This window comes from Oncorhynchus kisutch, linkage group LG22, assembly GCF_002021735.2.
Source record: "Oncorhynchus kisutch isolate 150728-3 linkage group LG22, Okis_V2, whole genome shotgun sequence".
Taxonomy (NCBI): Eukaryota; Metazoa; Chordata; class Actinopteri; order Salmoniformes; family Salmonidae; genus Oncorhynchus; species Oncorhynchus kisutch.
The window spans coordinates 24,065,823-24,093,326 of record NC_034195.2 but is presented as its reverse complement, the minus strand read 5'-3'; the positions used below and the strand labels follow the sequence as shown (position 1 = coordinate 24,093,326).

The window sequence follows — 27,504 nt, the reverse complement described above, 5'->3', positions numbered from 1 at the left end:
GAGCATAAACACCTCTGATCTCAGCATGCACACACACTAACTCGGGTCAGTGTTCACATGATGGGATATTCTGTGATTCCTTCTATTTCAAATAAACGTTTGTATCCCCCAGGTTACAGAGATCAGGATGAAGTACTTCGACACCATACCTGTAGCCACATCCATGTGCGTGCTGAAGACCGGCTTCTTATTTGTGTCCTCAGAGTTTGGAAACCAGTAAGTCATTCATTACACTGTAATACCTCACACATCCCATCTATGTCCATGCCTCTTGCTCTCTTGTGTTCATTGCCTTCTCTCTTCTCTCTCTCTCTCTGCTAGTTACCTGTACCAGATAGCCCATCTGGGAGATGATGATGAAGAGCCAGAGTTCTCCTCTGCCATGCCCCTGGAGGAGGGAGATACCTTCTTCTTCCAGCCACGCCCCCTCAAGAACCTGGTGCTGGTGGACGAGCAGGAGAACCTCTCCCCCATCATGTCCTGCCAGGTGTGTGTGTGAATCTCTTTGTGTTGTATGTTTGGTGTGCATGCAACGGTTTTATCTTTTGATTCCCATGGATTGTGTAGTGGATGAACTTAGTGAGATATGTATCCCACTGTGGGTGGAGTCTCCTTTTTTTGCTAGGCAGGGAACTAATTGATAGGGGTAATAAACGGTTCCTTTTCCCTTAGACACCTGTCCTCGACCCCCTTATCCACGCCTCTCCCCTTATCAGTACTGCCACATGACTGTTTTCCCTGCTCTCAGCCCCTCCCAAGCTTAATTGCACCCACCATAACCCTTCCTCCTACAGACAACTCCTGGTGTAAATCCTGGGTTACGGCACCCCTCATGTCTCTATTAGAACTTATGATTCATAATAGTTAAAGCTCACAAATCCAAACCTATCAATAGAGAGCGTTTAAACACCTCTGATCTCAGTGTTAGAACGTGACACAGACACCACATGTGAGACTGCCTTGTTTACTTCTGGAGCTGTACTACTTGTTAAATTCTGTCCTCTGAGAATACATACGGATCTCTTACTCACCACTGGCTCCTTGTTCCACTCACCTCATCTGTTTCTCTCTCCCTGTGTAGATTGCTGACTTGGCTAATGAGGACACTCCTCAGCTGTATGTGGCATGTGGCAGGGGACCAAAATCCACCCTCCGTGTCCTCAGACATGGACTGGAGGTATGTGTACTGCTATTCCACCTCCCATTGCACATTCACATCCCAGAAAGTGCTCACACACACATTCTCTCAGTGTGGCACATGCCACAGTATTATTTGAACAATGATGACATTTTAACAAAGTCATGCGGATACTCACTCACATGCACACCGGAAACCAGAGTTGGGGTATTAAGTTTCTGTTGCTGTTGCTTTTCTCACACACCAGCTCATGTTTGACGTGTTTAAGAAGCTGGATGAGATGAAATCATGTCTCTGACAAAGCACCGGAGAGAGTGTGTATACCTCTGATCTCAACATGTTAATGCAGAGGTAACAGACTGGTAAATGCTTAGGTTAGATTACAATGAAAGTCTGATCATAGATTGTTCCCTCCAGGTATCAGAGATGGCTGTGTCTGAGCTGCCCGGTAACCCCAATGCTGTGTGGACTGTGCGCCGACACATTGAAGGTGCTTGTTCTTTTTATTTTATTTTTATAAATACATCAATGTTTTTAACTAGTTGCAAGTTATTTTCCCTTCTACCTTATTACAGTCCACTTCTGCAGTATTTGGTTGCAATTATTGTGTATGACATGGTTGTAAAGTAGCATTGTTTTAATCTTAATACTGTCAAGTCTCATGTTGTAGTCTGGCATCAGAGTGCATTCTGAGGAAAAGTCACTCAGCCAGACTATTCCCAGAAGTCATGTGATTTCAGAGATTCTTCCTGTCATGGTATAGTGCAGTGGCCTAGTTCCACTGCAGCTGCCTGGTAGATAGAGACCTGTTCAGGCATGGCTTCACTTTCACTCTGGCATTCATCCATTACACACAACACTTGGCTCATCCAACTGGTTAGCCTGCACAAGTCAGACATTGTAACTTCTACACACTGGGTTACAGATGTAGATTTCAAGATTGTGATGCCATGCTCTAGGTTAGTGAAAAAACAAAATAAGGGTATAAGATTGATCTTCATGTACCAGATTAGGGCACATTCCTCTGAAGTCTCATGGCAGGGTTTGTTGTGCTGTTGAAGTGATGAGTTTGTCATGTCTCTTCTCTGACAGAAATATCAATGGAGAGAGTTTAAAACACCTCTGATCTCAGCATTATACATACTTTGTGAATAAATAAACTCAGAAAAAACAGAAATGTCCCTTTTTCGGGTCCCTGTCTTTCAAAGATAATTTGTAATAATCAAAATAACTTCACAGATCTTCATTGTAAAGGGTTTTAACACTGTTTCCCATGCTTGTTCAATGAACCATAAACAATTAATGAACATGTACCTGTGGAATGGTCGTTAACTTCTTGTGGTATAGAGGGCGCTTGCGTCCCAAGAGGGTAGCATATTTCAACCCTGCAGGCGCTACACAAAACGCAGAAATAAAATATAAAACATGCCTTACCTTTGACGAGCTTCTTTTGTTGGCACTCCAATATGTCCCATAAACATCACAATTGGTCCATTTGTTTGATAAATTTTGTCCATATATATCCGAAATTTCCATTTATTTGGCGCGTTTGATCCAGAAAAAAACAGCTTCCAAATTTCGCAACGTCACTACAAAATATTTCAAAAGTTGCCTGTAAACTTTGCCAAACCATTTCAAACTACTTTTGTAATACAACTTTAGGTATTTTTAAACGTTAATAATCGATCAAATTGAAGACTGTGTTCAATACAGGAAGACAACAAACCAAGCTACTTTTCAAGTCTCGCGCAACTCTCACCAGTGTTACGCAGTTCCTAGATGGCCGTACTTCTTCATTGTACAAATGAATAACCTCAAACAAATTCCAAAGACTGGTGACATCCAGTGGAAGCGGTAGGAACTGAAAACAAGTTCCTAAGAAATAGCATTTTCCAACGAGAACTCACTGAACGGACAGACCTATAAACAAAAAAAATCTGAACGGTTAGTCCTCTGGGTTTTGCCTGCTACATAAGTTCTGTTATACTCACAGACATGATTCAAACAGTTTTAGAAACTTCACTGTTCTAGCCAAATCTACTAATAATATGCATATCTTACATTCTTGGCATGAGTAGCAGGAAGTTGAAATTGGGCACGCTATTTATCCAAAAGTGAAAATGCTGCCCCCTATACCTTAAGTTAAGACACTAACAGCTTACAGATGGTAGGCAATTAAGGTCACAGTTATGAAAACTTAGGACACTAAAGTGGTCTTTCTATTGACTCTGGAAAACACCAAAATAAAGATTCCCAGGGTCCCTGCTCGTCTGCGTGAATGTGCCGTAGGCATGCTGCAAGGAGGTATGAGGACTGCAGATGTGGCCAGGGCAATATGTCCGTACTGAGAGACGCCTAAGACAGAGCTACAGGTAGACAGGACGGACCACGTGTAAACAACACCTGCACAGGATCGGTACACCCGAGCATCACACCTGTGGGACAGGTACAGAATGGCAACAACAACTTCCTGAGTTACACCAGGAACGCACAATCCCTCCATCAGTGCTCAGACTGTCCGCAAACGGCTGAGAGAGGCTGGACTAAGGGCTTGTAGGCCTGTTGTAAGGCAGGTCCTCATTAGACATCACCGGCAACAATGTCGCCTATGGGCACAAACCCACCGTCACTGGACCAGACAGGACTGGCAAAAAGTGCTCTTCACTGATGAGTCGCGGTTTTGTCTCACCAGGGGTGATGGTCAGTTTCGCGTTTATCATTGAAGGAATAAGTGTTACACCGAGGCCTGTACTCTGGAGCGGGATCGAGGTGGAGGGTCCGTCATGGTCTGGGGCAGTGTGTCACAGCATCATCAGACTGAGCTTGTCATTGCAGGCAATCTCAACGCTGTGCGTTACAGGGAAGACATCCTCCTCCCTCATGTGGTACCCTTCCTGCAGGCTCATCCTGACATGACCCTCCAGCATGACAATGCCACCAGCCATACTGCTCGTTCTGTGTGTGATTTCCTGCAAGACAGGAATGTCAGTGTTATGCCATGGCCAGCGAAGAGCCCGGATCACAATCCCATTGAGCACGTCTGGGACCTGTTGGATCGGAGGGTGAGGGCTGGGGCAATTCCCCCCAGAAATGTCCGGGAACTTGCAGGTGCCTTGGTGCAAGAACTGGCAAATCTGGTGCAGTCCATGAAGAGGAAATGCACTGCAGTACTTAATGCAGCTGGTGGCCACACCAGATACTGACTGTTACTTTTGATCCCCCCCACCCCTTTGTTCAGGGACACATTTAATTTACGTTGGTCACATATCTGTGGAACTTGTTCAGTTTATGTCTGTTGTTGAATCTGGTTATGTTCATACAAATATTTACACATGCTGGGTTTGCCAAAAATAAACACAGTTGACAGTCAGAGGACGTTTCTTTTTTTTGTTGAGTTTAAATGTAGTTGGTGATATTGATGAAAAGAAAATCCCCTCCGTGTGAAATTCCTACTCATTGAAACACCTCTCCTCCTCCAGATGAGTTTGACGCGTACATCATCGTTTCCTTTGTCAACGCCACCCTGGTTCTGTCTATCGGTGAGACCGTAGAGGAAGTGACAGACTCTGGCTTCCTGGGGACCACCCCCACCCTCTCCTGCTCTCTGCTCGGGGAGGATGCTCTGGTGCAGGTCAGTCACCCACACTACACACGCCTCTCACAGAGGCCTGAACATGCACCTTCTGTTCTGGGGGGAATACAATGCTGATGGTGGAAGTGAAATGAAGATGAAGTGTATGACAGATTTAATATTGCTGTTGAAGTGAAGAGTCTTCATGTCTGTTCTCTGACATTACAATGGAGAGAGCTTGAACAACTCTGATCTCAGCACTATTCACAAACATTAGACACCCTGGCCAGGCCCCCTCCCCAGCCCTGTGTAAACTGAATAACTCTGTTGTACAGGTGTATCCTGATGGGATCCGTCACATCCGTGCTGATAAGCGTGTGAATGAGTGGAAGACTCCAGGGAAGAAGACCATTGTGCGCTGTGCAGTCAACCAGAGGCAGGTGGTTATCGCTCTGACCGGAGGAGAGCTGGTCTACTTTGAGATGGACCCTGTGAGTATACTTTCAACCCCTGGGTGTCTATTTTCTCAGTCAAGTTCGGTCTTTGAGTTTGACCCAGTTTCATCTGCTTTTTGCAAATATCCAGAAGTCTCTCCTGCTCAGTGTAAAGGTTATTTTTCTTCTGACAGTAAATGTTTATGATAACCTTCCCCTCTGTCTCTCCCCCCAGTCTGGCCAGCTGAATGAGTACACAGAGAGGAAGGAGATGTCAGCTGACGTGGTGTGTATGAGCTTGGCCAATGTCCCCCCTGGCGAGCAGCGCTCCCGTTTCCTGGCGGTGGGGCTGGTGGACAACACCGTCCGCATCATCTCACTGGACCCCTCGGTACGACTCTCACAGTACTTTGTGCAGCCTGTGCGATCTGTTTGTCCATCTGTTTAGAATGAATCTGATTCATACTGACTGCTCTGCGAGTTGGTAACAAGCACCAGATGTTCTTGGACAATTGCAAGGAAACTCTTCTAGAGCTCGTTTACTCTGCTCAAGTTTTTAATTTTTTTGCAATTACAGCCAGGGTGAAAACAATGTTCAAATCCAAATAACACTGTGCCATTGTGGATATTTGCCTTTTTAACATGCGTTTATCTCTCAAAGCTGTGTTTGTAGCCACTAACCCCTCTGTGTTTGTGGTGTAGGACTGTCTCCAGCCCCTCAGTATGCAGGCCCTGCCTGCCCAGCCTGAGTCTCTGTGTATAGTGGAGATGGGAGGAGTGGAGAAGGAAGATGAGCTAGGAGTGAAGGGCACTGTCGGCTTTCTCTACCTCAACATCGGACTGCAGGTAGAATACACTATGACCAAAAGCTTGACGAACATCTCATTCCAAAATAATGGTTGTCATTAATATGGACTTGGTCCCCCTTCTGAAAAGGCTTTCCACTAGATGTTGGAACATTGCTGTGTGGACTTGCTTCCAATTCATCCCAAAGGTGTCCGATGGGGTTGAGGTCAGGGGTCTGTGCAGGCCAGTCCCGTTCTTCCACACCAATCTTGACAAACCATTTCTGTATGGACAATGCATGGGTGCATAGTCATGCTGAAACAGTAAAGGGCTTGTCAGAACAGAAATTACAAGAGTATATAATGCTGTTATTGCATCAAATGGGTGTTTTATGGAACAGAATAAGGGGTTGTTAGAATGCTCATCTGTGTGTGTTCTACTGAGGATGGCCCTCTGGGAGATTTACAATGCCTTTGGGTGATACTGCATCCCAGAGCATGAGTTAATGTTTCTGTACTGGGGTACCAGGGGGAGACGACTCCGGTGCCAGACCCTGGTCTCTACACAATGAGATACTTATAATTCACAGCAGACAGTATCTTTCATACTAATCTTAACCTTATGACCATTCCATAAATCTGTTTGTCACGTAGCCTGAAAGGGGTGAATCTTGGCAATAAAAGACCTTTGTGTTTTTGGCTCGGGGCTCTGAATTGATTCGTTGACCAGCCATTATTAACGTGGAGCACTCAATCGATTCACTTTATATGTGTGTGTTGTATTGACCTGCTCCCTTATTAACAAGTGAGTAAAGATTTAGTTGAAGTATAACTCTGACCTCTTGTGATAAGTTTGTCTCTCCTCATTTGATAGTAAAGAAATTAACCACCACAGGCCTTCCCCAAACTTGCAAAGGTCCTGTTCTGTGAGCCTGTGTGGCCTACAAGTCAGCGGCTGAGCGGTTGTTTGTCCTAGACGTTTCCACTTCACAATAACAGTACAGTTGTTCCAGGGCAGCTCTAGCAGGGCAGAAATATCACAAACTGACTGGAAAGGTGGCATCCTATAACGTTGCCACGTTGAAAGTCACTGAGCTTTTCACTAACGCCATTCTACTGCCAATGTTTGTCTATGAATATTGCATGGCTGTGTGCTCGACTTTATACACCTGTCAGCAACAGGCCAAGCCGAATCCACTCATTTGAAGGGGTGTCCACATACTTTTGTCTGTATATCGTGTATATGTCCTCTGTGTTGAGGAAGCGTTTGAGTAGAGGGATATTGTGGTGCTGTTGAAGTGATGAGTTTTCTCATGTCTCTTTTCTGACAAATAATGGAGAGAGTTTAAAACACCTCTGATCTCAGCATACAGTATATATATATATATATATATATATATATATATATATATACACACACACCTACACTTATACACACCTACACTATCTGTTACTGTCTGTTTACTTCTTCCACTGTATTGCTTGATATTTTGTGCTCTGTTGGAATACATACTAGAGCTTTTATTTGTGACGTTAACATGTCTGTCTTTCCTCAGAATGGTGTGCTGCTCAGGACCGTGCTGGACCCAGTGACTGGAGACCTGTCTGATACTCGTACTCGGTACTTGGGGTCGCGACCTGTGAAGCTCTTCCGCGTCAGGATGCAGGGACAGGAAGCTGTAAGTGAAATCCTATTAGTTAGTGTGTTTTTGCAGCTTTATGGAGCGGAAACATAACATTGAGGCGGTGTGTATTTGTATCCTCTCTGACCTCTCCATCTCCTCCAGGTGTTGGCCATGTCGAGTCGCTCCTGGCTGAGTTATTCCTACCAGTCCCGATTCCATCTGACGCCCCTGTCCTATGAGACGCTGGAATATGCCTCTGGCTTTGCCTCTGAACAGTGTCCAGAGGGCATTGTGGCAATCTCTACCAACACCCTGAGGTGCACACAAACACACACACACACAGAGAGAACTAAAGTAAACACATCTGCACTGAGTGTACAAAACATTAGGAAAACCTGCTCTTTCCATTACATAAACTGACCAGGTGAATCCAGGTGAAAGCTATGATCCCTTATTGATGTCACTTGTTAAATCCACTTCAATCAGTGTAGATGAGGGGGAGGAGACAGGTCAAAGAAGGATATTTAAGCCTTGAGACAATTTAGGGCAACTCAATATTAGGAAGGTATCCTTAATATTTTGTGTACACTGTGTCGATTGAGGAAATGTCTTTGACAAGGTAGAGCAGTTATGCTGTTGAAGTGATGAGTCTTCATGTCTCTTCTCTGACAAACCAATGAAGAGAGTGTAAACATCTCTGATCTCAGCAGATACACAGATCACTTTCTCTCATTCACCCTCAACCATCCTCATTTTCAATTATAACACTGATATTTAACTTATGAGGGTTATGTTCCATTTACTTTTTGAATTGTTATTTCTGTTCCCATTATGGTTGAGTTGTGGCATGGCACACCTGTTACGTGGTACACATCTTCTGACACTGTCTTTGTCTCCCTCTTAGGATTCTGGCCTTGGAGAAGCTGGGTGCCGTGTTCAACCAGGTGGCCTTCCCCCTGCAGTACACACCTCGCAAGTTTGTCATTCACCCAGAGACAAACAACCTGATACTCATAGAGACTGATCACAATGCCTACACAGAGGCCACCAAGGCCCAGCGCAAGCAGCAGATGGCAGAGGTATGGTTCTGTTCTGACTGAGAGGGCTGAGGCTACGTGTTGTACACCCAGGCTGGCTGATATTATGAAAGTGTAGATATAAGATAGGCAAAACTTCAATATAAATAATTCACAATTGTTTTTTTATAGCACTTTTCTAAAAACCCAAAGAGGATTAATTGAAGGTAGGGTTTGAGGCGAGGGGTGTTATGCTGTTGATGTGATGAGTTTCTCATGTCTCTTCTCTGACAGAATAATGGAGAGAGCATTAAACATCTCTGATCTCAGCATATATACAGAGATTACACACACAGTGTAGATTGACACGGGGAATTAGACTAATACTTTGCTTACACTTATGTAGATATCTCACACCCTCCCTACTTTTCTTTCTCTCTGTAACTGACGCTGACACTACTTCTGTGTTGTTCCCTTCTATAGGAGATGGTTGAGGCAGCTGGTGAGGATGAGAGGGAGCTGGCAGCAGAGATGGCTGCTGCCTTCCTTAATGAGAACCTGCCAGAGGCCATCTTTGGGGCGCCCAAGGCCGGGTCTGGCCAGTGGGCCTCTCTGGTGCGTCTGGTCAACCCCATCCAGGGAACCACTCTGGACCTTGTCCAACTGGAGCAGAATGAGGCTGCCTTCAGGTGAGGACAGGATGGATGAATGGAAAAGAGCTCCCCGGCTTGTAGTCCTAAAAAATGAAATGAATGAATTCTGGTTCGTTCAGCCATTCCTATGGGGGGAAAATGTTTTTTCGGGGGGATAAACGCCAAAATAAGGTCAGATCTTATATGTTTTGTTCTATGAGATAATGTTATGGCCCTATAAAATCCACGCTGCAAAAAAAACACGGAATCACAGAATCCTGACATTTAAACAGAATTCAACAACATACATTTTTTTAATTGAAGTTAATAGGAAATCAACTTATGAGAAAATGAATTAATTAGCCCAAGTTAAACATAAGACATTAGGAAAATGAATCATGAACCATATACGAGTAAAGTCATATTGTATAAAAAAATTATGTTTTTACAACATCTGTGATGGATGCAGTCAAATAATTTGTTTGTTTGACATGGTGGGATCTTTTATGTTTAAAAAAATCATTATGCGGGAAATGGCAGTGAAAACGCCTTTATGTGCAATGTTAATGATGTAATAACCATATCAAAGTACATTTGGAGTCATGCGATATGTTGTGTGGTCCTCCCACTACCACTCGGGAAACCATGCAGTTTATTAGGCTACAAATGAATTAAGTTATGATGAACTTCACAGGGTGGTGAAAGTGCACAGTGTCGAGCTTGATGCTTCTTTCCAAAAAATATCGAGGGTCTTATTCTGGTGACATGATGATCAATGCTTGGCTGCAGTTTGACACACAAAAAAAATTCTTGCTCCTATCCCCAGTAATCTACTTTTGGTATTTGGTATTTTATTAGGATCCCCATTAGCTGTTGCAAACACAGCAGCTACTCTTCCTGGGGTCCAACACAAAACATGAAACACAATACAGAACATTAATAGACAACAGCTCGTAGCCTACAACACACGTAGCCTACATATCAATACACACACACAAACTATCTAGGTCAAATAGGGGAGAGGCGTTGTGCCGTGAGGTGTTGCTTTATCTGTTTTTTGAAACCAGATTTGCTGTTCAATTGAGCAATTTGAGATGGAACAGAGTTCCATACAATAATGGCTCTATAATACTGTACGCTTTCTTGAATTTGTTCTTGATTTGGTGATGGTGAAAAGACCACTGGTGGCATGTCTGGTGGGGTAAGTGTATGTGTCAGAGCTGTGTGTAAGTTGTCTATGTAAACAATTTGGGATTTAACACATCGTTTCTTATAAAATGAAGATGCAGTCAGTCTTTCCTCATCTCTTAGCCAAGAGAGACTGGCATGCCTAGAATTTATTTCCGCCTTCAGATTATGAAGAGCAAGACATGCCGCAATGAAGAGCAAGACGTGCCGCTCTGTTCTGGGCCAGCTGTAGCTTAAACTTCTTCGAGTTCGGTCTCCCTTCCACGGGACTGTTGAGCTAATATAGGCTAATGCGATTAGCATGTGGTTGTAAGTAACACAGAAACTTCCCAGGACATATCTTATATTGGCAGAAAGCTTAAATTCTTGTTAATCGAACTGCACTGTCCAATTTACAGTAGCTATTACAGTGGAAGAATACCATGCTATTGTTTGGAGAGTGCACCATTTTGAACATGAAAAGTTATTAATAAACAAATTAGGCACATTTGGGCAGTCTTGATACAGAAATGCAATGGTTCATTGGGTCAGTCTAAAACTTTGCACATAAATACATGAATGTTATTTTGTAGTTAACATTAAATTGATAAGGTTTTGGGGAAATTATTTCCATCTACCAGCAGCACACAGAGACAGGCATTCCTGTGCTGCTTCAGGAAGTTCCAGGAAAATATGAATCAGTAGCTAGGTTTCCATCCAATTGGTGATTTTCATGCAAATATTATAGAATCCGCATTTCCGCCAAATGGACTTCTTGTGGATACAAATCAAGTGTGTGATGAAGTGGCAATTTATTTAGAAAACTCTGCAATCACATGAGCGCTACAGAAACGCTGCTAACCAAACAAGGTTTCTGGCTAGTGTACACTTGCATTAAAGGATAACTGCAACCACATTTATACATTTCTTAGATTTTCCCAGACCACCAAAGTGGACTCCTGATGTGGTTAAAGCATTGTTGTGGACTTAACATCCAATTGAGTTGTTTTTCTATTAAACAGGTGTGATTTTGAGAGCAAAAACCGGGGAGAAACAGAAACCCGGAAAAGCCAAATCAGGGGAAAAACAACAAACAGGATCAGGCAAAAACTATAACTGATTTTATAATGCCCTATAATATCAGTCAGATTACATGACCTTTATGAATTATGAAGCCATTGTGCTTTATGTGCTTGTTTTGATTTACATAAATGTTTCAAAATGTACAAGTGACGTTTGCTGATGAAGATCTTATAGAACAAAATGTATAACATCTCCTAAGCCTGTGTTTAACACAAACCTTATTTTCGGTGTTTGTCCCCCAAAAAATGAAGTTCTCCATAGGCATTGGCCATCAAGCCATAGCGGAGTTAGCCTGCATTAGTGCCAACGTAAAGACGTTATTGCTCTCTGTAGGGTCACTAGGGAGATTTTCCTGTTCAAATTACCAGCTCTTATGAAATTACACAGAGAAAATCTTAACTGTCATTTAAGGCAGGGTTTGAGGAGAGTGAAGTTGTGCTATTGAAGTGATGAATCTTCATGTCTCTTCTTGATTTAGTAATAATGGAGAGTGCTTTAAACACCTAATCTTAGCATTTAACACAGTTCACACGCAAAAGGTAAAGATTGAAACAGGGAGTAATACTTATCCCTTCCCGCTCTCCTACTTTGCCTTTGTGTTCTGTCCCTGCAGTGTGACTGTTTGTCGGTTTGCCAGCGGAGGTGATGACTGGTATGTGCTGGTGGGGGTGGCCCGGGACATGATCCTTAACCCCCGCTCTGTGGGAGGCGGTTTTATCTACACCTATCGGCTGGGAGGGGGAGGGGACAAACTGGAGTTTATGCACAAGGTGAGTGAGTGACAGAGGATATGACTAATCCAGTGGTTTCCTGGTCTTGTTGACCACAGCTATGTGCACAGGAATTCCCCGGCTGTTATTTCTGAATGGTCATAATTGCCATTTGAGAGTCAGAGTACTCTTTCTTGTTTCCACCCCTCCCCTTTACCCAACTCCCTGAGGGACAATGGTGACTTTGTTGACGCATTCTGACTTTCTGTCCCTTTTCCAGTCTCAGCGGGTCTTATCAGTATTTTATGCTTTACATTTTTTGTTTAACCATTTAACCAGGCAAGTCAACAAGGAACAAATTCTTGTTCAAAAAGGTGTGATTTTGAGAGCAAACCCCAGAAAAAAAATGGAGGGAAGGGGAAACCGGGAAAAACAAAACCGAGAGAACTGATTTTTTTTTTTTTGGGGGGGGGGGGTCGGGCAAAAAATAAAACATATTTTAAAAGGCCCTATAATATGTAACTTAACATGACCTTTTTGAATTATGAAGCCTTTGTCACATGCCAAGCACAAGGCCTGTGATACATTTCTATCCTGCCTTCGTAATGATTTGGGTTGTCAATTAATTTTGGCCCGCTAGAACAGCTTCAATGCGTTTGGGCAGCATGCGTGTCAAATATACAGGTTGTCGCATTGTGGCCATAGACACAGAATCCAAAAGGGTTTTGTAAACTCTTACACTGGAAATGTGATTGTTAAATTGATGGAAACAATAGCAATGGATGCCTGTCCTGACTTGAATAGGAACTGACATCTAGGGTTGCAAATGGTCTGAAATGTTCAATGGGATGTTAAGCCCTGGAATTTGGGGGATTTTGCTTAAATTCATCAAAAAGTTAGCTTATAACAGTGAACCTTTTTTGTGGGATACACAAGGCAAGGTCTTGTGGCATATTTTGGTTAAACTATCCCCAATGCAATGGAATTGCAACCCTCTGCATGCACAGTGCATTCTCCCATCACATGTACAGCTGAATCTCAAGATCTTGCACACTAATGAGATACTATTGAGCCCACACTACTACACTGTCTGAGCCAAGGACTACACGATTTCTGGTAAGTTTTGATTGCAATACTGGGTGGGGTGAATATATTTTATAACTTACATGCTTGTTTGTTAACTACTAAATAGTAGCCTACAGCAAAGTGTTTAAATCATTTCTAACTTGTTAACCATTTTTGCTGGTTAGTTTTTGCAACCATATGGGTTTTAGCTTGCTTGAGTCTGCTACTGAGGAGTGTTAATTCACCTGGTTCCATGTTTCATTTTAAATATGTATCTTACAAAGGAGTTGTTCAATCTAACTGCTTAACTATTTGTCTGTACATGGAATTGTTTGGGGGTTTTACAATTTGTTTTCTAATCTTTACAGGAAAATGCCACGGGCACTATCTGATGTGTGGAGACATTTCACTGCAGCTAATGTAGAAGTAAAAGCTGTGTATATTTGCAAATACTGTGCCAAATCATATGTGAAGAATGCAGCAAAGATGCAGAATCAAATGGCCAAGTACATACATTTCCCTCAGCCCTCACAACAAGCAACCTCTGACAAAAGTCCCTCTACTTCTATTGGAGGTGAAAATGATCAATCAAACACCTTGTCGATAACAACAGCTCATGGTACTCCTGGAATTGTTTTGACTCGATGGAGGAATGTAGTCAGGGAAATGATTAATGTCTTGCTCGAGCTGTGTATGCATCTGGTTCAACTCTGATTCTCACAGGCAATGTCTATTGGAGAAGATTTCTGAATGTTCTTCGCCCAGCATACACCCCTCCAACCAGACATGCTTTATCTACTCATTTGCAGGATGCGGAGTACAACAGAGTTAAAGCAAATCCTAAAGAAAGCAGACTGTATTGCTGTCATCTCTGATGGGTGGTAGAATGTTCGTGGGCAAGGAATAATGAACTACATCATCTCCACGCCTCAACCAGTATTCTACAAGAGTACAGCCACGGGACAACCGACACATCGGTCTCTACATTACAGAAGAGCTGAAGGCAGTCATCAATGATCTTGGTCCACAGAAGGTATTTGCACTGGTGACAGACAATGCTATGAACATGAAGGCTGCTTGGTCTAAAGTGAAGGAGTCCTATCCTCATGTCACACCCATTGGCTGTGCTGCTCATGCATTGAATCTGCTACTCAAGGACATCATGGCACTACAAGCGAGCCAAGGAAATGGTTAGGTATGTGAAGTTATAGCAGCAATCTACCTCACCAAGCAAAGTGAGAAGAATAAGAGCACCACATTGAAGCTGCCCAGCAACACCCTTTGGGGTGGTGTTGTAATCATGTTTGACAGTCTCATGGAGGGAAAGGAGTCTCTCAAAGAAATCCTCAGCCATCAAGAGAATCTCCTGGATTATGTATTTTGGGAGAGAGTGGTAAGCAGCATGAAACCAATAGCAGTAGCCATTGCACGGATTGAGGGAGACAATGCCATCCTGTCTGATGTTCAGGCTCTGCTTGTAGATGTAAGACAAGTCATCCGTACTGCCCTGCCCACTTCACTGTTGTTCCAAGCAGAGGAAAATGCAGTTCTGAAATGCGTCAAAAGCGTGAAGACTTCTGCCTGAAGCCCATACACGCCGCAGCGTACATTTCGGACCCCAAGTATGCTGGCAAGAGCATCCTGTTTGGTGCAGAGCTCAATAAGGCCTATGGTGTCATCATTACCATGTCTCGCCACCTTGGCCTGGATAAGGGAAAGGTTCTTGGCAGTCTGGCAAAGTACACTTCCATGCAAGGGCTTTGGGATGGAGATGCAATATTGCAGTCATGCCAACATATCTCATCAGCCACTTTGTTGATCTGAGACTCTTTCCCCTGTTGCCTCCATCATCCTCCAATTCCCACCAACATCAGCCTCCTCAGAGCGCAACTGGTCCTTGTTTGGGAACACATACATCAAAGCACGCAACAGGCTGACCAATACAAGGGTTGACAAATTGGTGACCATCTGTGCAAATGTGAGGCTTTTTGAGGCTCAACAACAAGCCATTCTCAACTAGGTTGGGAAGTGACAGTGAAGATGAGGCCTCAGAATCTGATGTTCAAGTGGAGGACATTGAGGCGGTCCAGGGAGAAGACATGGAAGACAACCAAAGCTTTAATTTCTGGACTATAATTTTACAGATGTTTTTAGGAGATGCGATGGATCATTCAATATTCCCTTTTGTTCGGTGAAATCATCCCATGTGAAGAGTCAACTCTTTTAATTCAAGTTCAAGTCGTAACTAAATCGTTTTTTAAAATTTCTATTGGAAGGATTTAATCATTTGTAATTATGTCTACTTATGATAAGGTAAAATCTTGCTCGTTTATAGGTGACCAAATACTTATTTTCCTCCATAATTTGCTAATAAATTCATTACAAATCCTACAATGTGATTTTTATTTTTTATTTTTTTTCCATCAGTCTGCCATAGTTGAAGTGTACCTATGATGAAAATTACAGGCCTCATCTTTTTAAGTGGGAGAACTTGCACAATTGGTGGCTGACTAAATACTTTTTTGCCCCACTGTATATATATATTTCTTCGTAATATCGTACAAGCTGTGTGTCGCTTTAGTGGTCTGGGCTGTTTGAATTCAAGACCAGATTGATCGCAGTTTGTCAGTCGGAGTAGCCAGTCGTTTGGTCATTTGTGTGGTATTTAAAAAAAGATCACGCTAATGTCTTCTGTCATGGAAAGGAAAGGACGTAGAATTACGTAAAATCAGTTTTTAAAGGGCTGAAATTTGTCAGGTCCTGCTAAATTATGTTACCCATGTGTGGAAATCCAAAATAATAATGCTCAACTGTAGCCTACATTAAATGTAATCTAGTTACTAGATAAAGGATTTACAAGCAGGTATAAATTGACAGCTGAGTCATCTATTTTATGAAACTACAGCCGGATGCGCTGCTATTGTGTGTCCCGTTTACCGCACGCAGCGGAGGGAAATTGTACAGACCCATACCACAGTCCTCGCTAGGCTATTAAAAGTTTGCTGCCTGGCTTCTATTTTTAAAGCTTGACAACGAATTTCAAAAAAACAAAACCTGCAACAAAACACCATGCGGAGGAGAAACAAGCATGCCTATTACAGCAACATTTGAGCAGTAGCCTAGGCTGGCTACTCAACTATAAGACATTTGAAGTGCACCATACAGCAATGCTGATTTCAACCGCACCGGTGATTCATGCAGTGCAAAACAAATATTAATGTTACAACAACTTATCTACGTTTTTGTTATTTGTAGTTAAAAATACTTTTTTTTGCAGCATATTATGCACATTTGAAAGCATAGCAGCAAAGCCTGGACCAATATTATTGATCTATTTTGTTTTTATGTTTAATGCTATGTACATCAAGGGCCATATTATTTCTATTAAAACTACGAATTCGTGGTCTTTTCAGTATGGCCCTTGCACTGGTTGAGTTTGACACCCCTGAGTTATGTGCTTGTTTTGATTAAATAAATGCTTCAAAATTCACAAATTAGCTGATAAAGATTATCTCATGGAACAAAATACGTATTAGATCTCTTAAGCCTCTGTTTTACCACAGACATTATTTTCGGGATGGTCATAATTGCCCTTTGAGAGTCAGAGTACCATCATTCTTACCTCCCCCCTCCTTTACCCAACTCCCTGAGGGACAATGGTGACTCTGTTGGAGCCGGCTGCCCTTTTCCAGTCTGTGGGTCTTATCAGTATTCTAGAGTCTATTAAGGAATTCTTATTTACAGTGTTGGCCTGGCAAGAGGCAAAATGTTGTGCTAAAGAGAGGATACTTAAAATGGCCTTACACATAAGAATGTTTGCGCCAGCGTTTTGCTAGTGATGTCCACCCGACAACACTGTTGATCACAATGGTGAATTGGACATGTCTGATTGTTGACAAAACAAAAGGCTGCATGATACAGAGTTAAGAGCCTTCAGTGTAGAGCAACACAGAGAGGAAAGTACAACAAATCACCTATTTTCTGTCTGGAAGGAAAAAACAGCTTTGTGCCGGTAATAAAACCCAATACGCAGCTTGAGTTCCCTGACAAGGTTCTCTAGATGCGTGGTGAAGCTCAACTTCTCATCCACCCAAACTCAAAGAAATGTGTATGCTTTGACATGCTCTACAGAATGTCCTTTCAGGGTAGTATGTTACTGACCTTTATGATCAATTGTTGACATGGTAAAGGAATGTTGTTTTGACAGACTCCAGTGGAGGACGTTCCTCTGGCAATCGCTCCGTTCCAGGGCCGTGTGCTGGTGGGCGTTGGCAAACTGCTGCGCATCTATGACCTGGGCAAGAAGAAGCTGCTCCGCAAGTGTGAGAACAAGGTGAGACAGGAGCTTGACATTACAAACACACACAAAAATACAAACACAAGGATGTATAAAAAACTATTGACTCTACTGTGTAAACACAAGACCAGACGGCAGTGTGGTAAGTGGCTGGTTAGGAAGGCTAACAAGCTCTCAGACCAGGAAGTGTCAAAGGGTCAGATTGATGCTCCTGCGACTGTTTTGTAATTGCACCATTTTACTTTCTCTGTTACAAAGTGGGATTCAAATCGATGTAATTTTTTTTGTCAACGATCTAGACAAAATACTCTTGTCAAAGTGCTCTCAATTCACTGGTATTTATCGATTGTAGGGCTGTAGCCACAGAATTCTCGTAGTTTTCAACCATCAATCACAACCTTTTCAGCTGGCAAAATACAGCCAATGGCACAGTGCCGCCTCTCGTCACAGCTGCTTCAACAAACTGTCAATCACTCCCACACAGCTAGCAAGCTAGCACTCGTCATGGAAATGGGGGTGGCTGGATGTAAATTTGGACCAATCCCTGTCAACCCATACATTAAAACATGGCTATGAAGCTCTACTTTGTAACCTGCTATGTTTATTTTTCTCTGATTTAAAAATTCATTGATGTAGCCGAAATAAAAAAGGGCTGTCGCAAAGAGTTGAAAGTGCTTAGCACGGCACTTGCTTTACATTTGCAATCATGTCGTGTACAGTTTAGAACTTAAAATATTTGTGTTTTTAGACGGTAACAACTGCCATATTAATGTTTTTAAAATGATTTATGACATTGACATTTAGTGAATTTATTTATGTCCATTTATGATGGTATTTGTTTCTGAATATTAATAGTTGTAAACATGCTTTGAGTAGTGCAAATTAATTGTAAGTTGTTTTAATGGGCTTTCTTCATTTTGATTGCTTTATACTTTTCAACTAAACTTCATTGTCAGTTTTTATCCTATTATTTTAGGTTGACGTAGTCTTATTTGTAGAACATTGAATATGAGTACTCGACCAGTGGTTACCATTTGCATAGTTAATTCCAACATGAACTTCAAGAAATGTAATCAATTAATTTCCTGCAGTAGTTTATCATGTATACTGTCACATTTCTTTTGTCTTAGTACGCCTCTTATTTCTTTCTTTATGAGACTAATCATTCTATTTGACCTCTATTAAATTTCAGTTTTTACTTTCGCAATGTGTCGGCAGTATGCCGTTTTCCAGGGGTCTCTACTCCCGAAGTTGTTGACTTGTTCTTGCAAGTTTGCTAGTCGTTCTCAGCTGAAGAGCAGTTTCTTACTGCTGATTTAAAATTGATGATTGCTATATATTCTTTGAATCATTAGTGAATTATTTAATGGAACAAATCATCTATCCGCAGCATTGTTTGGATAGATACCGGTATATAGTAAAATACAATTTGCCACCCAGCCTAGTTTAAGACTGAACTAAAATACTTCAGGTTCAGGTCTCAAAGGAATCAAGTTAACCACTGTAGAATTGTTAGCGATCTAAGTGCAGTAATCATGTTCGGGAGAAGATTGATTTGTAAGAATCACCTTCCAAAATCAAAGATAAAAGGCCACAGCATCATCCATCCGTTGTACCAAAGGACAATTTACCACTGTCCACCTCTTGTTTAGGTTCCAGACCTTCCAAATTAAATCCATATTGCAGTCCATTGAGGACAGAGGTGTTCAGTTGATGTCATCTGTCTCGTTTGCAGCATGTGCCCAACCTGGTGACTGGTATCCACACCATCGGTCAGCGGGTCATAGTGACTGATGTACAGGAGAGTCTGTTCTGGGTGCGCTACAAGCGTAACGAGAATCAGCTGATCATCTTCGCTGACGACACCCACCCTCGCTGGGTCACCACTGCCTGCCTGCTGGACTACGACACCATGGCTTCAGCCGACAAGTTTGGCAACATCAGCATTGTATGTGGTCGCTCTTATTGTTCCTTACTGTCAAAGATGTTGGGTATTATATTGGATGCTACCTTTTCTCTAAAAGGGAGTGTTTGCCAGACGCGTCATACTAACAGTTTTATCCAATTTATGATATTTCAATGATGCCACAAACATCTTGAAGGCTTTTACACTTACATTTTGTACCCCCCTCAGGTGCGCCTTCCCCCTAACACAAGTGACGATGTAGATGAGGACCCAACTGGGAACAAAGCATTGTGGGATAGAGGTCTGCTGAACGGAGCTTCTCAGAAGGTACAGGCTTTCTGGCCTTCTGTCACAGCATCACAGCTCTATAGTGACTTGTTGTCGGTCTCTCGCTCTGGATCACTGTTTGTCTTGGTGATGTTGTGGTTTGCCTCATCCGAGGCCAGACCTGCTCTCCAAATCTTGGCAGATCTCCAGGCCAATTTGCTGTTAAATATACTGTTTTCCTTTTAGCTGTTTATTGGAAGCTTTTAAGAGCTAGAAGATGTTTAGGTAGTCAGTGGGAAATTCCCTCCGCTTGTATTTATTGTAGGCAGTTGGTAAAAAGGGTGCATATAAGCAATGTTTTCTGGGTGTGTGTCATGGGTGAGAATTGTTCTGTAATGCCCTGTCTGTGCCTGACCCTGTACAATGTCTGTTCCCCGTGTCAGGCTGAAGTGATCATGAACTACCACATTGGGGAGACGGTGCTGTCACTGCAGAAGACCACACTGATCCCCGGAGGCTCGGAATCTCTGGTCTACACAACTCTGTCTGGAGGCATCGGCATCCTGGTGCCCTTCACTTCCCACGAGGTACCTCACTCACACACACACATAGTGTTTTCCAGAAAGTATTCATACCGCTTGACTTATTCCACATTTTGTTGTTACAGCCTGAATTAAAAATTGATACAATACAATACCAATCTACAATACCAATCTACACACAACACCCCATAATGTTTAAGTGAAAATATGTTTTGAGAAAGTTTTGCAAATTTATTGATAATGAAATACCGAAATGGAGTTTACATAAGTTATTTGCACCCCTCCAAATTCAGCGTGTGTGCATCCAATTTCCATCATTACAACTTGTTTGGATTCCACTTGTGGCCAATTCAATTGTTTGGACATGATTTAGAAAGAAACAGACCTGTCTATAGAAGGTTCCATAGTTGACTGTTTGGAACCAGCAAGACTCTTCCTATAGCTGGTCGTCCAGCCAAACTGAATGACCAACTCGGGGGAGAAGGGCCTTGGTCAGGGAGGTGACCAAGAACCTGATGGTCACTCTGACAGAGTTCCTCTGTTGAGATGTGAGAACCTTCCAGAAGGTCAACCATCATCTCTGCAGCACTCCACCAATCAGGCCTTTATGATAGTGGTCAGGCGGAAGCTACTCCTCAGTAAAAAGCACATGACAGCCCACTTAGAGTTTGCCAAAAGGCACCTAAAGACACTCAGACCATGTGTAACAAGATTCTCTGGTCTGATGAAACTAAGATTGAACTCTGTCCCGAATGCCAAACGTCTGGAGGAAACCTGGCACCATCCCCACTGTGAAGCATGGTGATGGCAGCATCGTGCTGTGGGGATGTTTGTCAGCCGCAGGGATTGGGAGACTAGTCAGGATCAAGGGAAAGATGAATGGCGCAAAGTACAGAGAGATCCTTGATGAAAACCTCCAGAGTGCTCAGGACCTCGGACTGGGGCGAAGGTACACCTTCCAACAGGACAATAACCCTACGTGCACAGCCAAGACAATGCAGGAGTGGCTTCGGGACAAGTCTCTGAATGTTCTTGAGTGGCAAAAGATTCTGTGGTCTAATGAGACAAAAATGTAGCTCTTTGGCCTGAATGCAAAGCGCTTTGTCTGGCAGATCATCACTTGTTTAACACCATCCCTACTGTAGGGCATGGTGGTGGCAGCATCATGCTATGGGGATGCTTTTCAGCGTCAGGGACTGGGAGACTGGTAAGAAACAATAAATGGAGCCAAATACAAATGCTTGATGTGAACCTGCTTCATAGTGCGAACTACTGTAGACTGGCGTGAAGATTTACATTCCAGCAGGAGTATGGCCCCAAGCATACAGCCAAAGCAATGCTGGAATGGCTTCAGAACAAGAATGTGAAAGTCATTGTGTGGCCCCAGCCAAAGCCCAGACTTGAATCCCATTGAAAATCTGTGGATCAACTTTAAGATTGCTGTTCAAATTGGAAATCCACATGAGAAAGGTTGCAGACTCTGTGTGTAGCGGTGTATTATGTGTAGATTGATGAAAAAAAAACAATTTACTCAATTTTAGAATGCGGCTGTAACATAACAAAATGTGGAAAAGGTCAAGGTGTCTGAACTTTCTGAATGCATGGAAAAATACATGTTTTTACAATTTCAACCAATCGATTGGTCAAAATATTTTTGGGGGTCTGGACAGCATTAATTGATGTCGATAATTAATCTATGGTGTGCCTCTCTGTCTTCAGGATCATGACTTCTTCCAGCACTTAGAGATGCATATGCGCTCAGAGTTCCCCCCTCTGTGTGGCAGGGACCACCTCAGCTTCCGCTCCTATTACTTCCCTGTAAAGGTGGGTACTACCTGATTAGGTTGCATTACTATTCCCCTAGGATGGTGGGGCAAAGAAAGCCACAATTTATACTCCCAGCGATGTAGAGGGAATATGTCCAGAGGACACCACTGTTAACATATGGAATCTAATACCAAATATTTTGTGTGAAAAGTTATGCCAGGAACCGACTGCATGTGGTTCCTGACATACATTTGGCTGGATCAGTATCATTGGTGTATTTATTATGGATCCCCATTAGTTCCTGCCAAGGAAGCAGCTATTCTTCCTGGGGTTTATTATAGATCCCCATTAGTTCATGCCAAGGCGGCAGCTACTCTTCCTGGGGTTTATTACAGATCCCCATTAGTTCCTGCCAAGGAAGCAGCTATTCTTCCTGGGGTTTATTATAGATCCCCATTAGTTCATGCCAAGGCGGCAGCTACTCTTCCTGGGGTTTATTACAGATCCCCATTAGTTCATGCCAAGGCGGCAGCTTCTTTTCCTGGGGTCCAGCAAAATTAAGGCAGTTATACATTTTAAAAACATGACAATACATTCATAACAGATTAAGGGTGTGCCCTCAGGCCCCTACTCTACTACCGCATATCTGTAACGTGTGTGTATAGTGCGTGTGTTATCGTGTGTTTGTATGCATGTGTCTTTGTTTGTGTTGCTTCACAGTCCCCGCTGTTCCATGAGGTGTATTTAAAAAATAAATCAAATTGTACTGCTTGCATGAGTTACTTGATGCCATGTAGTCATGGCTCTATGTACTACTGTGCGCCTCCCATAGTCTGTTCTGGACTTGGGGACTGTAGACATGCTGTGAATTATTAACAGATTGCATGCGGTCTCTGAACATGATTGCGGAAATCGGAAGCCTTGTTCTTTGGCCATCCAGACAGTCTCTTACCTACTGTGTCTGACCCTCTCTCCTGTCTGTTTGTGCAGAATGTGATAGATGGAGATCTGTGTGAGCAGTTCAACTCCATGGACCCCCACAAGCAGAAGAGTGTTGCTGAGGAGCTGGACCGTACTCCCCCTGAGGTCTCAAAGAAACTGGAGGACATCCGCACACGCTATGCCTTCTAGAACCCTCCTGTACTGTACATACACACATACACAAATACACTCACTATGTTAACATGAGGAGTTGAGAGCTTTCTTGGTTTCCTGCCGAGATGTCGACAAAACATTGTTTCCTTGCCTCTTCACAATCTATGAACACTCTGAATCGATCTTTAGGCCCTGTTTTCTTTATTAGGCCTATAAAATGTCACAAATTGTGGTGAATGGTGGTAACAGTCTACGGTGAATAGGTTTTCACTCACAGGATGTCATTTAAACCGAGACAGATTCTGTGGAATGTATCATGTGTGTAGCATCAGTGCTTTATTCTCATACAGGAGCAGTCGCTGGGTTTTCAACCGTGAGAAGCATGGCCTAGTAAACCCTTTGATAGAATTAGCTCAACTGTTTTTGCATTGTGTGATTTGTTTAAACAATCCATTTTAAGTATTTTTCTGTAACTGTGTGCTACAAATGGATTTTGTTTTCTGTATCGATTTGAATCCTAAAAGTCAGTGTCCAGCAGCTGTTTATTTAGTGCTTAAAAAGTATATTCCTTTGATGGACAAATTGTCCATATCTATTACACAGGATGACAGGATTGTGTAAAAAGAGCGAAGGAATACTCGCACTGTAGGAGAGCGATACCATACCGTATTAGTCATGAGAAAACAGGCAGGTAAATTTGTAAATAAAGTGTTTTTTTTAATCTCTTGTAATGCCTTGTCACGTTGTCTGTTATAATTATGTGGGAGAGGCAAAGGAGCAGTGAGTTTTAACAATATCAGCATAGTGTACTGTTTAATTGGATTACAAAGCCAGCTCTGATTTTGGCTTTCATTTTACAATAGGTCTTCTGTGTCTTGTTTTTCAGTCTGCTCTCATGGATGGAATTTTGGATTTTTCACTGAAATGGTGAAACTGCTATAATATCCTCAAGGATCATAGCCTCTTTTGCCTAAAATGACAAACCCAAATCTAACAGCCTGTTGCTCAGGACCTGAAGCAATGTATTGCATGTTCTTAATACCATTTGAAAGGAAACACATTGAAGTTTGTGGAAATGTGAAATTAATGTAGGAGAAGAATATAACACATTAGATCTGGTAAAATATGATGCAAACAAAACCTTTATTTTTTTCTTTATCTTTGAAATAAAATAGAAAGGACATACTTTCAGATAGGAGTCTCGGTGTAATTTAGATTATGGCCACCAGATGGCAGCTGTGTGTGTACAAAGTTTCAGACTGATCCAGTGAATAATTACATGACACAATATTTTGTATCAAGTCTGCCAGGAGTTTGCCAAAATATGCGGAATTGGTCAATTTATACATTTGCAAGTGCATAACTATAGAGAACATACAAAAATGCTTTGGTAATAAAACATTAAAGTTTACACACTCCCAGGAATGTCACTCATAATGGATAATTTGCTTATACACTAACTTTCACACATCTAGATGTCTGGGCCGGGTGGGTGTGGAGTCAGAGACAGCAGTGGGGTCAAATTGTAGACCCCAGTTCCTATATTTGAACATTAATATTTTATCAACCAAAACTATGCTATATTTTATCTCTGGGACCTTCAGGATGACAATTCAGAGGAAGATTACTGAATGGAAGTACATTATTTACCTTCAGAGGTGAATGTATCAAACCAGTTGCTGTGATAAAAAGTTTTTATTGTTGTGCACTCTCGTCAAACAATAGCATGGTATTTTTTAACGGTAATAGCTACTGTTAATTGGACACTGCAGTTAGATTAACAAGAATTTAAGCTTTCTGCCTATAAAATACATGTTTGTCCCGGAAAGTTGGCTGTTGTATGCAACAACATTCTAGTCACATTGGCATACGTCAGCAACAACCGTCCCGTTTAGGGACACCCATCCTGTAGAGGATGAGGCTTAGCCAATCATATATGCAGATGTTGATTGTAAGATAAATCTATTATGTATAAATGAACCATATCTATGTCCCTTCCTTTGAGATTATTTGCACTCTGGGAGATTGAATGAATATAAAATATAGTCAAGATGTTGACAAGGTTATAAATATTGGGTTTTAATTGAAATAATTATGGCTTTTGTCAAACAATCCTCCATTTGCAGCAATTACAACCTTGCAAACCTTTGGCATTCTAGTTGTCAATTTGTTGAGGTAATCTGAAGAGATTTCACCCCATGCTTCCTGAAGCACCTCCCACAAATTGGATTGGCTTGATGGGCACTTCTTACGTACCATATGGTCAAGCTGCCCCCACAACAGCTCAATAGGGTTGAGATCCGGTGACTGTGTTGGCCACTCCATTATAGACAATACCAGCTGACTGCTTCTTCTCTAAACAGTTCTTGCATAGTTTGGAGTTGTGCTTTGGGTCATTGTCCTGTTGTAGGAGGAAATTGGCTCCATAGCGCCATCCACAGGGTTTGGCAATGAGTTGCAAAATGAAGTGATAGCCTTCGTTCTTCATGATCCCTTTTACCCTGTACATATCTCCCACTTTACCAACACCAAAGCACCCCCAGACCATCACATTGCCTCCACCATGCTTGACAGATGGCGTAAAGCACTCCTCCAGCATCTTTTCATTTTTTCTGCGTGGTAGTGTGGTAGTAAGGCAAATTAGTCAATGTTGTGACGGTATTTGGACGTATGTTCTTCTTTGTGATCAATCTTCCTCTTTCCATTGTCTGTGTTATTTTGCCCATCTTAGTCTTTTATTTTTATTGGCCAGTCTGAGATATGGCTTTTTCTTTGCAACTCTGCCTAGAAGGCCAGCATCCCGGAGTCGCCTCTTCACTGTTGACATTGTGACTGGTGTTTTGCGGGTACTATTTAATTTAATGAAGCTGCCAGTTGAGGACTTGTGAGGCATCTGTTTCTCAAACTATACACTCTAATGTACTTGTCCTCTTGCTCAGTTGTGTACCGGGGCCTCCCACTCCTCTTTCTATTCTGGTTAGAGCCAGTTTGCGCTTTTCTGTGAAGGGAGTTGTACACAGCGTTGTACACAACATTGTCTTGGTAATTTCTCGCATGGAATAGCCTTAATTTCTCAGAACAAGAATAGACTGAGTTTCAGAAGAAAGATCTTTGTTTATAGCGATTTTGAGCCTGTAAACGAACCCACAAATGCTGATGCTAATCTAAAGAAGGCCAGTTTTATTGCTTCTTTAATCCGTATAACAGTTTTCAGCTGTGCTAACATAATTGCAAAAGTTTTTTAACCATCAATTAGCCTTTTAAAATGATAAACTTGGATTAGCTAACACAACGTGCCATTGGAACACAGGAGTGATGGTTGCTGATAATGGGCCTGTACGCCTATGTAGATATTACATTAAAAATCTGCCATTTCCAGCTACAATAGTCTTTTACAACATTAACAATGTCTACACTGCGTTTCAATTTTAGTTTTCATTGATAAGCAATTTTGGTGCATTACTAATCGGTAGTAAGGCAAATTAGTCAATGTTGTGACGGTATTTGGACATTTAACCTGTATCTTGATCATTCAAGTTAAGACAACTGATATTGAAATGGATTTAGCAGAGGGTTATTTTGAGTCACTGCCTCTTTTCAACGTGTCATTCAACAGCAGAACATAATACCATTGTGCCATTCTCGAGGTTGGTGTTGTGCCATTCTTGAGGTTGGTGTGATTGCTGGGAATATAGGTAGTTAGACATAGTGCAGAGAGATGTTTGTAAACTAAGTGTGGTATCTTTCAGTGAGGTTGTTTGTGCATATTTGTGTGATCAGTGTTGCACCCCAGTGTATGTTTGTTATTATGGCTTGAAGAGGTGCTTATTCTTTGGAATGTGTTTGTCATTCACCACAGTTTGACTCTAGACTTAACCAGTTGCCATGTTAATGTAGCTTCTCAAAATGATGGTGAAACATCCTTTCTGCTGGCCAGAGATAATGTCTCAATTGAAGACCTATTTTCAAATTGCATGCATATTTACATATAAATGTCTACTTAGTAATCTGTCTGACATTTATTTACTTCAATGAAATAGTTTTCTAAAGTAACTTCAGTAAATTCCATTGACCTCTTCACTGCATCTGTTTTATGCAAACGTCTTGGTGTTGTAACTGCAAGCAGGAATTAACATGTTAGCAGACTAAAATATTGAGCACCGGGGTCATTCACCCCGCCCCTTGTTTGAGTAAGAATGCTGAGGATGTATATTCCTTTCATTGGAGAGTCATTGGTCTCCATCTTCTGGGATTTCCCCCCTGATGTCACTCTGTCTGGACTAGCAGATGGTGTTGTTATGATTGAGGTTTGGTTTGAGATTTTGGGGTCTGCACTGCACATGGAATGCCCCTTCTCAAAATGTCTCCAGTGTCTATCTGGCTCTAGACCAGCCTGAAATCTGA

At 42.2% G+C, this 27,504-nt stretch overlaps 1 protein-coding gene across 2 annotated transcripts in view; it reads left to right on the top strand.

The window, feature by feature from the left end:
* The window catches only part of sf3b3 (splicing factor 3b, subunit 3), a 44,118-nt gene extending 20,287 nt beyond the window's left edge, over positions 1 to 23,831 (top strand). For both annotated transcript variants that reach the window (XM_020456974.2, XM_020456973.2), the window contains exons 9-27: positions 113 to 216; positions 322 to 487; positions 1,082 to 1,177; positions 1,556 to 1,628; positions 4,618 to 4,769; positions 5,045 to 5,200; positions 5,379 to 5,534; positions 5,846 to 5,989; positions 7,485 to 7,607; positions 7,716 to 7,870; positions 8,458 to 8,632; positions 9,053 to 9,258; positions 12,065 to 12,221; positions 17,434 to 17,559; positions 19,259 to 19,471; positions 19,658 to 19,756; positions 20,140 to 20,283; positions 21,958 to 22,062; positions 22,996 to 23,831. In XM_020456974.2, coding sequence (XP_020312563.1) covers positions 113 to 216; positions 322 to 487; positions 1,082 to 1,177; positions 1,556 to 1,628; positions 4,618 to 4,769; positions 5,045 to 5,200; positions 5,379 to 5,534; positions 5,846 to 5,989; positions 7,485 to 7,607; positions 7,716 to 7,870; positions 8,458 to 8,632; positions 9,053 to 9,258; positions 12,065 to 12,221; positions 17,434 to 17,559; positions 19,259 to 19,471; positions 19,658 to 19,756; positions 20,140 to 20,283; positions 21,958 to 22,062; positions 22,996 to 23,136 — 2,691 coding nt within the window. In that variant the 3' untranslated portion in view covers positions 23,137 to 23,831. The remainder of the gene's footprint in view (positions 1 to 112; positions 217 to 321; positions 488 to 1,081; positions 1,178 to 1,555; positions 1,629 to 4,617; positions 4,770 to 5,044; positions 5,201 to 5,378; positions 5,535 to 5,845; positions 5,990 to 7,484; positions 7,608 to 7,715; positions 7,871 to 8,457; positions 8,633 to 9,052; positions 9,259 to 12,064; positions 12,222 to 17,433; positions 17,560 to 19,258; positions 19,472 to 19,657; positions 19,757 to 20,139; positions 20,284 to 21,957; positions 22,063 to 22,995) is intronic.
* Positions 23,832 to 27,504: the final 3,673 nt, after the last annotated feature.